A 16,123-nucleotide genomic window follows, 5' to 3' on the forward strand; every position below is an offset into this window, starting at 1 on the left:
CCTGAGCTGCTTTGGGCAGTTATAGCAGGGTTGGATTTTCAGCTTCTCTCATGCGTCTTTTCCCCTTCTATGCATGTTGGCTTGGCACCGGCGGTCAATTCAACTCACTCAGACTTGGCGGACAAGAGTCGGGGGTGGAGTTACATCCCATACAGTAGGTTACAGTATACCGAAAGTGTCCGACGGAATATTTATATTCAGTGACGTCAGGGGTCTGTAGCGGCGGTGAGAGATGCGAGCCATGTTACCATGATGCATGCATTTTTGGTGGGTGAGTTATTTCCGTGGTGGTTTGGACTAGTAACGGTTTCAAGGAGCACAGGGCATTTTCTAGGTTCTGAAGGACAGGGGAGATGGTAACCTCACTTGTATATCATCATGACAATATGATAGAGTTGAAGAGATTTCAACGACATCACGTACATAGAGAGAGAATTGTACATATGGTTATGCTAAACTGAATATGCACCTTGGCCAACATGATTGACAAATCTCTACGTAGACGGGACAGAACAAGGTGGAATCGACAGTGGGGGTTCCATGATGGAGGGGAAACCCCGCCCTTCAAGACATCATAACTCTTGTTCTCTCTATCCTCTCAAGAGAACTGCCGACATATGATAGCAACTCATTACCCCCAGAGATAACAAACAACAACCTCAAAATAGCTCTACCTACAGTACAGTATCAACAATGGCTCCCATCGGCGTAGCATTGATCGGCGGAGGCCTGTTCGCTAAACAGGCACACATGGTGCGAAACCCCCAATACAACCGCCCGCCCAATTACGTATGCAGGATGCTGAACAGAGGCCCGGCAGCCTGCTATCATGAAGGCAGATAACCTCGCCCTCAAGGCCATCTACTCCCGTTCTCTCAAGTCGGCCAAGGAGACGGCTGCCCTGAACACCCGCTCCGGCCAAGACCCGGACTTGTACTCGGCCGATTCGGGATCCGGCAAGTCGTTTGACGACCTTCTTGCTCGCCAGGACATTGAAGCTGTTATCATCGCGTTGCCCATCCCGAGCCAGCCCGAGCACATCAGAGCTGCTCTCGCTGCTGGCAAGCATGTCCTTGCCGAGAAGCCGCTTGCTCCCACCGTAGCTGATGGCAAGAAGTTGATCGAGTACTACCGTGGTCTGGGAGGCAAAGCTACCTTCTCGATTGCAGAGAACTTTCGCTACAAGCCATCGTTCGACTATGCCGCTGCAGAGGCCTCCAAGCTCGGAAAGCTGCAGCACTTCAGTGTACGTGTGTTCTTCTACATGAGCGAGGATTCTCAATGGTACGGCACCGCTTGGCGCGCAAAGCCCGAGTTTCAGGGTGGTTTCCTGCTCGACGGCGGAGTGCACTTCTCTGCAGCGACACGACAGCTCCTCACAGACCCAGCAGTCGATGTGACAGCCTTCACGACTCAGACACAACCTCACCTGGCACCAATCGACACCGTGAACGCAGTGATCCGACTCAAGAGCGGTGTAAGTGGCACGTACCAGCAGTCCTGCGGCTCCAAGATGAGCACCTCAGTATTCCAATTCGGCTACGAGAAGGGCTCCGTGGTGGTCGACGGAGATAAGGTAACCGTTACGCCGTGGGATGGTGAGCCTGCTGTCAAAGAGTTTGAGAGGACCAGCGGTGTGACGGAGGAGGTTGAGGCGTGGGCGAAGGCGTTGGCTGAGGGAAAGCCGGATAAAAGGCAGAGCGTTGAGGAGGCGTTGGCGGATCTCGAGTTTTTGGAGTTGATGTTTGAGAGTGGCCTTAATGGAGGGCAGGCTAAGAAGTATGAGTGTCAGTTGTGAAGGTGAGATTTTGGTGCAAGCAATAGGTCGGTGTGTAAGCCAATGAATAGTAGTAATATTGCGCCAGGAATATGAACAGGCATCATATACAGCAGCTAACAATGATATAAACGAAACATTAGCCGAATAATGCAACTGAATTTTACTGGGTTCGCAAGCCAAGTTTGTGACTTTCTAAATTCGCCGTACTGAGCCTCTTGGCCCTGATGATCCTGGTCTGCAATACTGGCTGGTAGGTGAGTAGCACTAAAGCATTAATTCTCTATTATAGTGGCCCATGTAGGCCAGTTATATGCTTACGTATATCCTTAAAGCTTAGCCTTTCCTTTAATTGCATCGTCACCAACAACCAGCTCCTGTAGTTTCTCACGAAGCGTTGAAGCCATACCGTCCTTTAGCGGTCTATTCGTCTCACGATCAACATACACCTGTATAAACTCCCCTACCGCCTTCACCTCTTCCTTGCCCTTCTCAAAGAGCGCAGTCTCATAGGTGACGCTAGATTTACCTAGCTTGTTGACACGTAGGGCAAGCTCCGCGACGGCAGGGTACGCGATAGACGAGAAATAGTCTGTGTGGGTGTGCACGCACATGCCAAACTGTGGTGCTGTAGGAGGATGGAGACCACAATTCTCAATGAGGTATGCGTTGATGATAGAGTCGAATCTGAGAATTGAGGGTTACTCGCTGGATCTCGAGATCTTAGAGAGATCGTCGCTTTTGATCACACTTACAAAAAGTTGTAAACGGAATTGTTCATGTGGTCATACATATCATTGTCGTTCCTGTTAACAAGGGAGTCAGTCTATCGGAGCGATAAATCATATCCCTTTGACACGTGAGAAATGTCACTGTGACAGTAGACGCATTCCGCAAATCGCAAGGATAAGGTAGGGTCAAAGGATGAGCAATGGTAATAATCCGGAGCAAAGGATACTACTAAGTTAAAGCATCAATGAGGCGCAAACTCACCATCGCGTGCGGTAGTCGAGGAAGAAACGATAGTCTTCTCTCTTGCGGGTCTTAAGCTCCGCTGGTGAAGCCTTGTTACCCATTCCGCGGTTCGATTCTCTGGGGTAGTTAATGGATCCGTAGCGTTCTCGACCGTGGCTTTTTGCTTATGCCCTTTTCACTTTACGAAGGACTTGTTTTGTTGTAGTAAGCAACCGGTAGCGCCGGTCTGCGTGGGTAGAGAGACGTGAAGTCTATTAGGCGAATTGCCAAGAAAATAAAACAAATCAAGCAAGAAATGCGACCGAGGTCAATGAGTCTAGACTAAAGGGACTGAGACTGGTGATATGATCCTTCGACAGTTGCGCGATATGTGAAATACCTTAGTTATGGGGTAGCTTTGTAGTCTGGACCCCTTGTGTCTCCTCGATGGTGTTTATGTTTTCGATGAGGAAACAGCCCCAATGTTTGAGAATCGGGAGCCAAGGGCAAAATCTCAATCTCACGATGAGGCAGAATTGAAATGAATTGAAATGAAATGGAATAAGATGAGATCCGAGAAACAGTGAATTCCTGGGTATTCACTTTTGGATGTGTTTCCGAGGTTCTGGGTTGCCTAATCTCAAAATGGAAAAGCCGAGGTTCGATCCAACTCTTTCTTAGATGTGTTGTCTGAATTGTTTGTTCCCAGCCCCGGGAATTGATGAGGCATTCCCGTCTTCAACAGCGGCGGTTTGTCCGCGCGCGGGGCTGACTTTAGTGGACGGTTGACCTAGATTCCGCGGTCGTGGCAGATAAGGCCGGGCACTCAAATCCCCTAGAGCGCCCGAGAGACAGTGGGTGACGGGGAGGCCTGGCCTGGACTGGGCTGGACGCCTGCAGGCCAGTGCCCCCCAAGCCCTGTTCGTCAGTGGACTCTAGATTGACCTTTTGGGCTTTTGGCGGGGGAATCTTGAAACCATCTGCTAACACGGGCAAATCACGGCTTTGCCTCTGCCCTGGAGAGGAGTCGACTCATCCAAAAAAAGGCCCAGACCGCCCGGGGATTAATTACCTAGAACAGGCGAGGGGTCCATTCCTGCCGTATGTCACCGCTCGTTTCTGCCGTTACCTCAACCCACAGAAAAAGATATCATCAGAATTTCAAAGACAGTGTTTGCCAAGGGAGTATCGCCAATCCCTGGGCCCACGCATACAACGTAGACATCAGTGATAATTTGTCACTGCACATTCTTTCAACCCTTTGTGAAAAAAACGCCCTTCTCTTTCATGCATACCGTTGCCTACCGCACACAAGTTTAAAAAAGCGCCACAAAAAGCGCCGCATCTACTCCTCGACTGCTACTGAGGAATGAGGGCTGCTGCTCTTCGCCTCGGCCCGCACTCCTCCGCATTACGAAGATCTAGGTCCCTGTCCAGGGCCACAGTCAGAGCATCCTCGCTACCCCCTCGTGAAAGGCGCCCCTTTGCAATGGCTACGTCGTCACCGAAGCTCGAGGCTTCGTCTTCCGAAGACAATATCTTTGCGAATTCTTTCCAGGATCTTGATATTCAGAGTGACAAGGGTCTTACACCAAGCCCTGTCCCGAACCAACCAAGCTCCGATCCACCACAAACCGCCACCAACAACAATAAACAACAAAATCAAAGACGTCCAAAGCAAAAGAAGAAGCAAGATCCGCCAAAGGTCTCGGAGTCAGACGAGCCCCTCATTACACCGGTTGGGGACCCCTGGCCTCGGCCGTATCACTTTGAGGGAGATGGATTGCGTCGGGTAGTTCCATACCATTATACTTACAACACACATTGCAAAGAAAGATGGCGGAACAGGCCCCTCCTTGAGATCTATGAATCTGAATTCAGGGACCGACCGCTAGAGTACTATCGGCAGTCGATGATACGGGGAACTATTTTTGTTAACGGTCGGCGAGTCGGCCCCGATTATATTCTTCGGAATGGCGACCTCATTTCTCACACTCTGCACCGTCATGAACCTCCAGTAACAGAAGACCCTGTGCAGATCATCCACGAGGATGAAGATATGATCGTTATCAACAAGCCTGCGGGAGTTCCTGTGCATCCTGCCGGCAGGTACAACTTCAACTCGGTTGTTGAGATTATGAAATCAGACCGCGGCCCAGCATTCTTGCCATACCTTTGCAACCGCCTGGACCGTCTCACAAGTGGTATCATGTTCATTGCAAAGAACCCACCGGCTGCAGAAGCATTGGGTATCAAGATCAAGGACCGCACAGTAAGAAAAGAATACATCGCTCGAGTGATGGGCGAGTTTCCTGATGGAGAGGTCGTTTGCGACCAGCCCATTCTACAAATATCTCCCAAGCTTGGCCTTAACAGGGTGCGCGCGAATGGCAAAACAGCCCGAACTGTGTTTAAGAAGTTGGCCTACTATCCTGCTGAAGGAGAGAACGATGTAAACGAGCGCCCTAAAACTCCCGAACAGGTTCAAGAGGAGAAGCTTCGCCCTTGGGTAAACAAGAAGGGGTATTCCATTGTTCGATGTCTCCCTGTTACCGGTCGCACTCATCAGTTGCGGGTTCACCTTCAACATCTCGGCCATCCTATTCAAAATGATCCTATCTATGCTAACCGGCGGGTCTGGGGCGTTGATCTGGGACAAAACGACGCCGATGCGACTCAGAACACAGACGAAGACATCGTCAGCCGGCTGTCTCGGATGGGCAAAGACGAAGTGGCGGAAGCTGTTGCTTACTACGATGCCATGGTGGACAGATATGAAGAGAAGAGGGCCGAGAAGCTTACGGGCGAGCTCTGCGACATTTGCGAGACACCTCTATACTCAGACCCTGGTGAACATGAGCTATCGCTATGGCTCCACAGTCTTCGGTATGAAGATGCAGGCGGTGCCTGGTCATATGTTAGCCCGTTGCCTCGATGGGCTCTTCCACCGAAGGGAATGAGTGGCCCAACATCGGTGGGTGGGATGGAGGAGTTGGTGGAGGCGGTTAAGGACGAGAACCCTGAGATATCATGATAACTGCCATTCCGTACAACAAGCACCAAGCAACTTTAGATGCCTACACTACATACATATTACGACCATCGCGTGGACAACGCCACCAAATAGAACGAGATGGCAACTCGTAGATACACATGAGCAGCTGAACCATAGCACATCTCGGATGAGAGCTGCAAAGCCGCCGAACCTATCAGACAGGACCAGCTTGATCCCCCGGCGCCAGGGTGAGGATCCGATATCCGGGTCATCATCCTGTGGATCTACTATTCGTGACCAGGGTCGGCCTATCCCCGTCAGTAATACAGGCAGACTATGACTATTTAGCTTATGCATGAGGTTCCTAGCCCGTATACACTGGAGGCTGAGCCAAGATAGGGCTTGGCTTCGAAACCCTTGAACATTCTTCGAAATTGCAAGCCTGGGGTTCGTGTTGTTGTGATGCGAGGCATGCGACCGATATCTGTCTAAGCTATGGCGCTCGGGATACCCTTCACCCGGGAGCGCGGATTTACAACAGATAAGCCCAAAGTTTAAGACAAAGTCAGTGGTTCACGGTGGCTAACAACGGGCACTTACTAGAGGCTTCGTCGACGCCAGAGGCGCAACATGAAGCAACCAGTACGGAAGCCACTGACAGACTAAACTCATCCCTCACCCTCGGAACCCAGTTCTCTGGAGCGGAACCGGGAGGAATCAAGGCCAATGGTTCTCGGAGGGTTGGGTCAATCTAAGCGAAGTACCGTAAGTCTCTAATGGGGCAGCAATCAGCCAATATGGGGCACTCAAAGCTCAAGCTCTCAACGCATTCCACAGTGAACACAAGATCAGAACATACGAAAAGATGGACCCCAGAGTAGAACGCAATGCCCTTGCCAAGAGCTATACCAACCGACAAAGTCCGCCTTGGCTACGAGACTTGCGAGGTAGCTCGAGATAGGGTCGATGATGAGACAGGTCTAGGATTGCTCGACGCTCCGGGGCCGGAGCCAGAGAGTTCACTGGGTTGATAGATGCCAATAGATGGAGAAACAGAACTCCGACTAGGCATCATGGGCCTGGTGTTCGATGTATGGGGTAGAGAGTCATGGGGCCATTGTAGATCCTCACGGGGATCTTGGGTCGAGCATTGATTACGTGCAATTATACGGATTGAAGCCTCACCAGACAACTGCTGGCGACCTTATCCATCACGAGAATGTCAAGACGAGACAAGGCCCCTGACAGGGTTTTGATGAAGTTCATTCAATTGCTTTACCCACTGGACTGGCTAAAACAAAAAAGCCCCAGTCAAGGCGAATCACATCATTATGTATGTACTCCGTATCAACATCGTGAGCTCCACGAAGCATGGGTTTAATCATCGCTGGCAAGGGGTCCATCCTCTAGCACAGCAACGGAATTGTGGCTGGCGAGATATGGATCATAGCACGCAAGCAAGCCATGATCGAAGCCTGCGCTGCGGGTGACCATTTGCGGCTGTTTCTCTTTTTCCCCTATTTTCTGGGGTAAAGAAGACAAGTTCATGATTGGGAATTGCTTGCTTTTTTCTGCGTTGCCCATTCTTTCTCCACGGGTTCGGTTCTCTTCACCCTTGCCAGCAGCAGTTACCAAGTCCCCGGGTCTTGGTTCTTGGTCACAGTTGGGAATGGCAATCAATTCGCGCTGCTAAAGTCTAGTCAAACTGTCAAAGGTCCATCCCGCTCGAGCTGCGCGGGATGAACCTCACGATCAGAGTTTTTCTCATCGTGAATGCAACGCTGAGCAAGATCGAAAAGCAAGATTTGTGTTTGGCGGCGGGAGAAAGATGGCTCTAGTCGGGGGGAGGCCCTGCTGGGATGGGAGCAAGGAACACTTTCAGTGAGACGTCATTGATGCAACGCGGCGTTGGAGAGAGATGCTGAAAACGGTTGAGAATTATGGATTGCTGACGATTTCAGCTGACGGACGCGGATCAAGATCAGCTTAGCTTTTCAACTGCCGAGACACGTTGGTTCATCATTGTCAAGAATAGAATACAATGGAACTTGGTGAAGCAATTGTGAGTTTGAAGGATCTTCGACACACGCAATACAGTACAAACGAACAAACAAAATTCTCAGCAAGCTTACGTTCGAGGTGCCTCACACCACAGAATGACGCCATGCAGGATGTTGTCTGTCGGTCTGTCTCTGTCTAGGTCCCGTGGGACCATGCTCGGGGAACCTGGCAGAGAAGATTCTTTTTTTCCTTCCAAAGTCTCAAAGAGGGAGCTCACCTGCAAGCCCCAAAAACTCAAAGCAGCACAGATGAGCTGTCAGCAGCGGCTCACCACGGCCTTGAGTTTTAGGGGGCCACATCCTTAAAACCGCCCTGTGCTGCTATTCCTCCTGGGGGAGTTACTCCTGGCTGCGCCGCAGCATAGACTTTCAGCCCCGAATTGCGACCGTGGTTTATTAGGTTGTCTTGCTTTTTCCTACGGCGACTGCGAAATGTGCAGCCCATTTGTCCGAGTCTATCAGTGCTTTACGAATTGCCACGCTGAAAAGTGACAGACTGGATGCATGCAGTGGAAATGGCTTTTGCACTTTGAGGGCCGACAACTCCTCAAAGGGGGCATCTTGTCCGCTGGGCACTGAATGCTGGCTCCGTGCGCTGCAGCCAAGTATTTCCTGTACTGTACTGTACCTAGGGGAGGAAAGAAAAACTCAGGACCTTAATCCTAAATGACAAAAGACTTAGGTAACTTGGTACAAGTTTAGGATGCCTTTAGGATACCTTTTGGTGAGTTTATTTTGACACCTCATATCAAGGTCCGGTGTTTTCTTGCCCCCCCGAGGTGTACTTACACGGGGGATCTGCATGGAGTGGATTTCTGTATTGTTTCTTATTAAATGTTGGCGGGGAATCCGAAGACTGCAGAAGAGATATCATTGATACATACAGAGGACCGCAGCGTGGCTCCATCTCCATTGCCATGTGCCCCGGCACCTGATCTGGGGATTGGTTCTTGGCTTTGGACTTGACCGCAAGATGGTCGACGGTACTGTACTCACAGATCAAACGAGCGGCCGTGATGATGCCATATGGGGGCGGGTTTGGATCGACGCCGTCGAGTACAGTAGAGTCAGCATGAAAGGGAGGATCAGTGATACGACTCGGGATAGGCATGGCTTGTGCCGTTTCCACTCCATGGTAACGCTCCACGTTTTGTCCAACTTCTGATACTGTACTAAAGTCAAGGACGAGCGTCTGGTGGTGGTTTACTTTGGCTTACAGTACATACACTCACTTACTGATGGCCCCCCTGGTTCCACGTGCTCCACCACTACACTACGATCCTTGGATCAACTGTGGAAGAGTCCCAGAGTCCTCAGAGAGGTTAGAACCGCGAAGCGCGCTAACTAGGGAGCCGTCACTGGCGACCGACTGGGTCCCCTCACACCCTGACCCCGACTCCGACTACGCCGGATATCGGCTAGGTTAGAGGGATGAAAGTCTAATCCTGCAGGGGTCATAGGCTACGACAGTGCATAGTGGGTAGTGGGGGGAGCGCGGTAGGGATGGGCTCTCGATTCAGTGCTGCAGAGTGTCATCTTGGTGCCCTAGGACTTGTCCATTTTCCACGCTTCTGGGGGAGCTTCCCTGGGGGCCACGCTACGCTACAGTGCACTACACCATGAGTTACAGTACCTTGCTCTATGTTCAGGTTCAAGTTCAAGTTCAAGGTCATGGCCAACAGTAGACTTCCTTCAGGGCCCAATCATCTAAAGGCACCCCGGGCATATAGGCTCTGAGACAACAAAGTACACCCTTGTTTTATCAGGATGGGAGATACTGAGGCACACACAATAGACATGGCCATCGATATTCCATGATTAATCGAGGATGGCATAGCAGAGCACAGCACAAGCCTCGAAGCAAGGCATGGTTGGGAATAATACGCCCGCCGAATGACTCCACCGCTAATTGCAGTGACATTTTACTGCATAGCAAGACAGATGATTGGATTCATCAATTCTCTGGCTCATCTGTAACATGGGCACGGCTATCGGAGATGGCACTGTAGAATCGAAAGCCGCGGCGAACTGGAATACTTCTGACGTGCTAAATGAAATGCAAAAAGACATTCGTTGAAATGTTTCGATGCATCGGAGCCAAAAAGCTAACCGTCCAAGGGAACGGCGACTCTAACTGCTAACGTGCTGTCAAGCGAGGAGCATATTACGATACTTGCCTTACAGTCAGCCGCAGAGCCCACATCGATAACGATTGATGGTTCAGGACACACGGGGGCTCTTCCTGTTGCAGACAATAGAGGCGAGACACGAATTAACTTGACGGTAGAAGCGGCCCTCGAGCGAAGCTCTGTTCAGCTCAGCGCAAGAGAAAGGGTCCGAGAGCTTGCAGTGGAGCGTCAATCAATCTTGGAACCACGACCACGAGGAAGATGGGGACCCGCCGAGTTTACTTGCTGTAGTGTGTTGTGGTGTTATTATCCATTCATTGAAGAATTCATTGCAGACAATTGAGAGGGGGGGGGGGAGGAGGAGGAGGAATTGGTTATTGCGTCAAATCAAGGTCAGGCCAGGTCAGGCCAGACGAGAGCATGCCATTGAATGTCTACGGTCATGTCTAGTTTGTGGATATGAAAAACTGGACATTCTTGCAAATGTTATTCTGAAAGTCTGCCTATCGACGACGTACGTTGAAGAAGAATTGGGTTGGCCGAAGGAGATAATCTGGAAGCAAGAAACGCTCGAGAAGCAGGGATAAGCCACCCCAGACTGAAGAAGAAGACGAAGAAGAGTCTCTCGAAGGAGGATGTACACATTCGATGTCCTCAGTACAAGCTCAAAGTACACTCTCATTCAAACTCAGCCAACCTAACAAGAAGCGTGGCGCACCGGACCGCGCACCAGGGCCAGTACCAGCACCAGCAACAGGGCCAGCTCCATCTATCTCCAGCACGTACCAGAAGGACCCACGCCCTACCAGCCTTGTTGTTGCTGTTCCATTTCCATTGCTCACCCATGGCCCATGAGCCGGACAGACCAACGCTAACACTAATACCAACAGGGAGCATGATGGCCTCCCACTCTAGGGGGTGTGCCTAGCCATGCCTGAAGGGTCCGTCACGACAGTACATACTGTACGTACACGTTGGAGCACGCCTCCTCGTTGGAGATACACCTTCTCCAAGGCGAAAAAAAGAAAAAAGAGGATGGGTTCGTTCGTTGTTCTACGCCAGAGACGCTATAGGGAAAATGGTTATAAACAACACCCCTTGTCCCCTCGTCGATCAAATCTAGTACAGTAGTACGGTAGCTGGGCCGATCTCCATGCGAACACTTACTTGCACGACCTTGACCTTGACCTTGACTTAAGACTACAAGGACTCCACAGACTTCAACAGCATCTACCTACTACGTTGCTACCATCTCATCTCATCCTAACTTTCACCACACCTCACCTCACTTACATATATACACCATCCAGGGACCCTTCCTTTCCTCACCTTGACTTGGAGTTTCATCCTTCATACTTGTATAACATATCCGTCACATACAAGTCTTGGCCTTCTATATATATATACCCACTTCACATCCACATACACACTCTATCTTGTCAACTCACCTCGACTTGACTTGACTTGACTTGACTTGACTTGACATGATCGCATCGCCCACCTCGTCGCCGTCGTCTATGCCTTACTCTTCTTCACCCGACTCTCACACAATCACCTACTCCTCACAAAACAACAACACCGACAACATGGTCCGCTCATCATCAGCCGAGCCCGCAAAGAGCTCTAAGCGAAAGGGTAAGTAAACAAAACCTAACCAGCCACGCGGGACAGAAAAAGCAAAAAACACACATACACTTGCATACATCGCGCCCAGGCAGCAAAGTCAATTCGATTCATACACATACCCATGATCAACACTGACTGACACGCAACAACAACAGGCACACGAAGCGTCTCTACCCTCACACCTTCACAACTCGCGCGCAAGAGAGCCAACGACCGAGAGGCTCAAAGAGCTATCCGGGCGCGAACCAAGGAGCACATTGACCGCCTGGAGCGCGAGCTGGAGGACCTCAAGAGCAAGCAAAGCCGTGATCAGACAGTCCAGGAGCTTCTGCGACGGAACCAGGCGCTTGAGGAGGAGCTTATGCGACTCAAGGAGAACATGGGCGTCTCAATGACCTCGTCGCCTTACTCTGCACCTGGTACGGCTCTCTTAGTCTCCATCCCGACGTCCTCGTCACCGCACAACAGCATTCTGACAAGCCCCTCAGTATACGATGATAACCTCAGCACAGGCAGCGGTGCCATCCCTAGTCCTCGCGGCTCCCCCTTCCCTTCTGGCGACTACAGCCCCATCCCCGACTATGGACAGCAATATGTCCCCCTCCCTAACAACTGCGAGTCATGGGCCAGCACAGTCCCCTGCCCCGTCCCCTCCAACGTCTCAAGCCCTTCCTCATCTGCCGACGACTACAGCGCCGGCTACATTCCCACAAGCGTGCCTACCTCGCTGATGCCCTCAAACAACACAAGCTCCTCCAGCATCAGCGTGGGCCACGCCCACAAGGACGTGATCAAGATGGAGTATGAAGATGTTGACTCTCACGGTACGGTCATCCAGCAGCACCCAGCAATCTCGCTCTCGCTCTCAAGACAGGAGACTAATCACACTCAGTGTCTAGACGCCGGATTCCGCCTCAGCAACCCCTCGCTTCATCCCGTGTCCCATACTTACATGGCTCAACAGCAGCAGCCCGCCTGGAACATGTATCCCGTCTACTACCCCCAGGCTCAGTCCTCGGTCCATTGAAGGGCCAAACTCAACCGGGCTCATCCTGGCCGGGATCTGGGCCCGTTCTCACCACTCCGCCGGCCTGTCGCTTCGATGAGCTCTTAGTCGGCTTCCTCCAGGACTGCCGTCGCATGATCACCACAGAGTCTCTAGCTCACACTCTGGGTCCTCCCCAGATAGACGTGCGCTCACTGTTTCGCGGCCATGATAGCCACGGTCAAATCGCCTGCTCACCTCATCCCATCACCGACCTCATCCGCAGCCTCATCGACACAGCAGGAATGGCACGACTGACTGAGCGCATCGCCATCTTTGCGCCTCTGCAAACCATGATCTGTTGGCTTGCGCAGCCTACTCCAGAGAGACGCGCGCGACTATGCGAAGACTACGTGCCGCGAGAGCGCCAACTGACAACTGCGCACCCCCAATGGCTCGATCTACTCCTCTGGGGCAGTCTGCGCGAGGCCGCCATCGAGCGGCAGGATCTGTACGCTACAGACGAGTTTCAAAGGGTCTACTTCGACGCGCTGCGCCTTGTCAATTGGCCTTATCAGCCGCTAGACGGCCTAGTCACAGATCCGCAGACGGGCCACGTTGGGCTCACGGATACCCTCATGGCCCATGCTATGAACGGTTCCAACTGGCGTCTGGCTGAGACCTTTGCCCAAAGATACCCTGAGCTTTGCGGGCTAGTGGCTCTGGAGTAGAAAGTCTGTCTGATGGGGATCGACCACACCTTTGACTCTGACATGACTCTTCACCTTACCTCACCTTTACTTCACATGATTCGACTCCTGTATCATGGATCACATGCTGCAAGGCATGTCATGACATCGTGGTTAACACGGCACCACAGAACATCGATCCAAAAACTAACCGTGTGCTGGGATCATCCGCCGCGGCAAGTCTCTATCCTACTCCAACCCACGTCGATCATGCCCCATCCCACACATCCACATACATACCTACGTACCTATCTATCTATCTATCTATCAACTACCACTACTACATCGTCATCATCTTCTCACAAAAAAAACAAAAAAAAACACAAAAACACAAATCATGACGTAACATGACAGGAAACTTTTAGAGGAGGAATCAAAGTACCCCACAAGATCTCTAACGGCCATACTATACTTCTTACTGTACTGTTAACATTACATTATGGGAAAACCAATACTGTTATTAGACATGTATACTTGAACATGAAAGGAACGGGACGGAGGCGTGCAATTTGGAACACACACACAAACAAACAAGCATTGGGACAAATCTAAGGAAATTCACCATTGGCGATATGGGGTTCTTGTTTTTAGAGGTGTTTTTGACATACATTACTGGGTGTAAGGATGGTATTACCCATGTTCTTACTAGGCACATTTTTTACGAATCAAGATACACACGTTGGAATCTTCACACTCTGGCCTCAATTCTTCGTCTCATGGATCGTGATTGCAACTTCTACTATGAGTATCTATCTTTCGACTAGCAGGCGGGTCCGATGATGAAAATCCTCTGGTTTCATTTTACCCCATACACTTACATGGTCGATGACATTCCAAAACCCTGCATGGACCCTTGTCCAATTTCGACCTGTAATTGATGGCATATTCCCATATCTACAAGGGTGTGTACGTGTTGCTGTACTGCTGTGTGTATGTATGTATGTAGTGTTGTTGTTGTTATAATTATCCTTCTCTTTTCTTTACTGGTAAGCGTCTTCTACATACGTAGGAGAGTTACATCGACAATGCATCTCCACCGCCATGTTCCCGTCACGCACATGGCTCAGAGTCCCAAAGAGGGAGGGGGAGTGTCGAGCATTGGGCAGTCTGAGGGTCCCCCACTTACAGTGTACGGTTAAACCCATAGACCAGGGAGAGGATATCTGATATGTATCGGTCCAACGCTTATACTGCTAATGGTCTAGTTGATTATCCCCCTATGCACCAAGGGGTAAAAGCTGTCCCAGCGACGACAGGCATGCATGCTGCTGTGCTGTGCTGTTAGTGTTAGTTGGTATCGCACCTTGGAGTTTTGGAGCAGATATACCTGATACCGATGCTAAGTAAGAAATACTCACCGCGTAGCTTACTTTTGTTCTGCCCAAAGACGTCAGTTGTCCACCTTGGCTACAACTACATCATTTCTCAGTTGCGTTGCATCGCACATGTCACTGCTCGAGCCCCTTGCGGTTGCGGGAGATCTCGAGCAGGGAAAATTCGCAACATTGAGCCGCAACAATACCAAGTACAGTGACTTGAGATACCTGCTTTTGCCTCCCACGTTCTCAAGTACAAAGTTTTTCCAATCTTGTAAAAGATCGTGGCGAAACTGCATGGACACGCACGTGGCCCATCCATACCATATGGCCCTTGTCTCGCAATGACAGCTTGACACAATCTCATACGGCCACATGCGTATTCTAAACATGGACTTTTGCGATCCCGAGGGAGCAAGCACAAAGTTTAGTCTCAGGTTAGGCTTGAACGAACTGAGCTCCGAGGTACAGTAAATGTTCCATCCTGTGCTGTGCTGTGCCGTTTCTCTTGTCTCTCTTCTCAAGAGCCGGGGTGGCGTCACGGTCTTGTATGCCCAAAACGGTGATTTCCATATTGTCTATCGGTGCGACACCAATACCGACACACTCAATGAGAGAGAGACACTGAGACAGGCAGACACAGGCTGAGAAGCAGTCGCACACGCACACACACACACACACACACAGCGAGAGAGAGAGAGACAGAGTCTCAGCCCTCCGGAGCTACGTAATGGACATTCTTCGCGGAAGTTCCGTCTAGATTCCGTGAAAAAGGGCGTAAAACAGCCTCAAACGTTATGTTTCGCGGAAACTCTATTTGTTTCCGTGATCCCGTCGAGTCGGACGTTTTTCTCGATTAGCAACACGCAAAAGCAAAGAAGCGATTGTACAACATTGCGGCTCGAGCCTCAATTCGTCAACGGCGGTTTGTACCACCGACCATCGGAAGAAGACGACGGCTGGTCGGAGAGGGCGAAACAGAGGCCTCGTCACGCAATTGCTTGGCTCAAAGTAAAGAAAAGTACCTTGCAGTAATAGACAAACCCAAAAGATACCGACCCGACCGGGTTGTTCCCGCGGGAAACAATGGGCATGGGTGGCACTAAAAAGTTCCCTTCGCATCTGCATCTGACTTTCACCTGAAGCCTCCAGGTAAGGCCTGCACTGACGTTGGGAGTGAAACTGGTGACACTGAAGATCGGCCACTAAACATCCCCCAACTTTCGGTTGGCTATTACCTATCCTCCTCTTCTGAACTGTATTTTTATCATACTGTACTGTACGTAGAATCGCGACTTTTCCCTTCCGAGTATGCACTTCGCCAGCAGAAGGGACGCACAGGCATTTCCCAACCTAGCGGTGCAACGAAGCAACAGTCCCGTGAGACACTGACAGCAGCAACTCAGGGCTTCATTGCGTAGGTGGCTTGGCCTGTTTGAGTCTGAGCCATTCTTCACGCAAAGCGCGGGCATTTAATTGTTTTGTTTCAATTTTCCATCGCAATTCAGACCCCGATGCCGTTAAGGCCGCAA

General features: G+C 50.8%; 5 protein-coding genes across 5 annotated transcripts; 3 read left to right on the top strand and 2 right to left on the bottom strand.

The window, feature by feature from the left end:
• Positions 1 to 829: 829 nt before the first annotated feature.
• FPRO_08536 (related to dehydrogenases and related proteins) lies at positions 830 to 1,798 on the top strand (the record flags this gene model as incomplete). Its single annotated transcript, XM_031222215.1, has 1 exon — positions 830 to 1,798. One exon carries the CDS (start codon positions 830 to 832, stop codon positions 1,796 to 1,798), a length of 969 nt encoding a protein of 322 aa, XP_031087696.1.
• A 308-nt stretch (positions 1,799 to 2,106) lies between these two features.
• Positions 2,107 to 2,853, bottom strand: FPRO_08537 (uncharacterized protein; the record flags this gene model as incomplete). The annotated part of the gene is made up of 3 exons (XM_031222216.1): positions 2,107 to 2,464; positions 2,533 to 2,583; positions 2,771 to 2,853. 3 exons carry the CDS (start codon positions 2,851 to 2,853, stop codon positions 2,107 to 2,109), a joined length of 492 nt encoding a protein of 163 aa, XP_031087697.1.
• A 1,367-nt stretch (positions 2,854 to 4,220) lies between these two features.
• On the top strand, positions 4,221 to 5,765 carry FPRO_08538 (putative RIB2-DRAP deaminase; the record flags this gene model as incomplete). The annotated part of the gene is made up of 1 exon (XM_031222217.1): positions 4,221 to 5,765. One exon carries the CDS (start codon positions 4,221 to 4,223, stop codon positions 5,763 to 5,765), a length of 1,545 nt encoding a protein of 514 aa, XP_031087698.1.
• Positions 5,766 to 10,308: 4,543 nt separating this feature from the next.
• FPRO_08539 (uncharacterized protein) lies at positions 10,309 to 10,812 on the bottom strand (the record flags this gene model as incomplete). The annotated part of the gene is made up of 3 exons (XM_031222218.1): positions 10,309 to 10,349; positions 10,434 to 10,539; positions 10,702 to 10,812. The coding sequence occupies 3 exons, from the start codon at positions 10,810 to 10,812 to the stop codon at positions 10,309 to 10,311; spliced, it is 258 nt and encodes an 85-aa protein (XP_031087699.1).
• A 587-nt stretch (positions 10,813 to 11,399) lies between these two features.
• On the top strand, positions 11,400 to 13,257 carry FPRO_08540 (uncharacterized protein; the record flags this gene model as incomplete). The annotated part of the gene is made up of 4 exons (XM_031222219.1): positions 11,400 to 11,550; positions 11,697 to 11,960; positions 12,030 to 12,365; positions 12,434 to 13,257. The coding sequence occupies 4 exons, from the start codon at positions 11,400 to 11,402 to the stop codon at positions 13,255 to 13,257; spliced, it is 1,575 nt and encodes a 524-aa protein (XP_031087700.1).
• Between the last annotated feature and the right edge of the window lie 2,866 nt (positions 13,258 to 16,123).

Source organism: Fusarium proliferatum (genome assembly GCF_900067095.1).
Source record: "Fusarium proliferatum ET1 genome assembly, contig: FPRO_scaffold011, whole genome shotgun sequence".
In the NCBI taxonomy this organism is placed as follows: domain Eukaryota; kingdom Fungi; phylum Ascomycota; class Sordariomycetes; order Hypocreales; family Nectriaceae; genus Fusarium; species Fusarium proliferatum.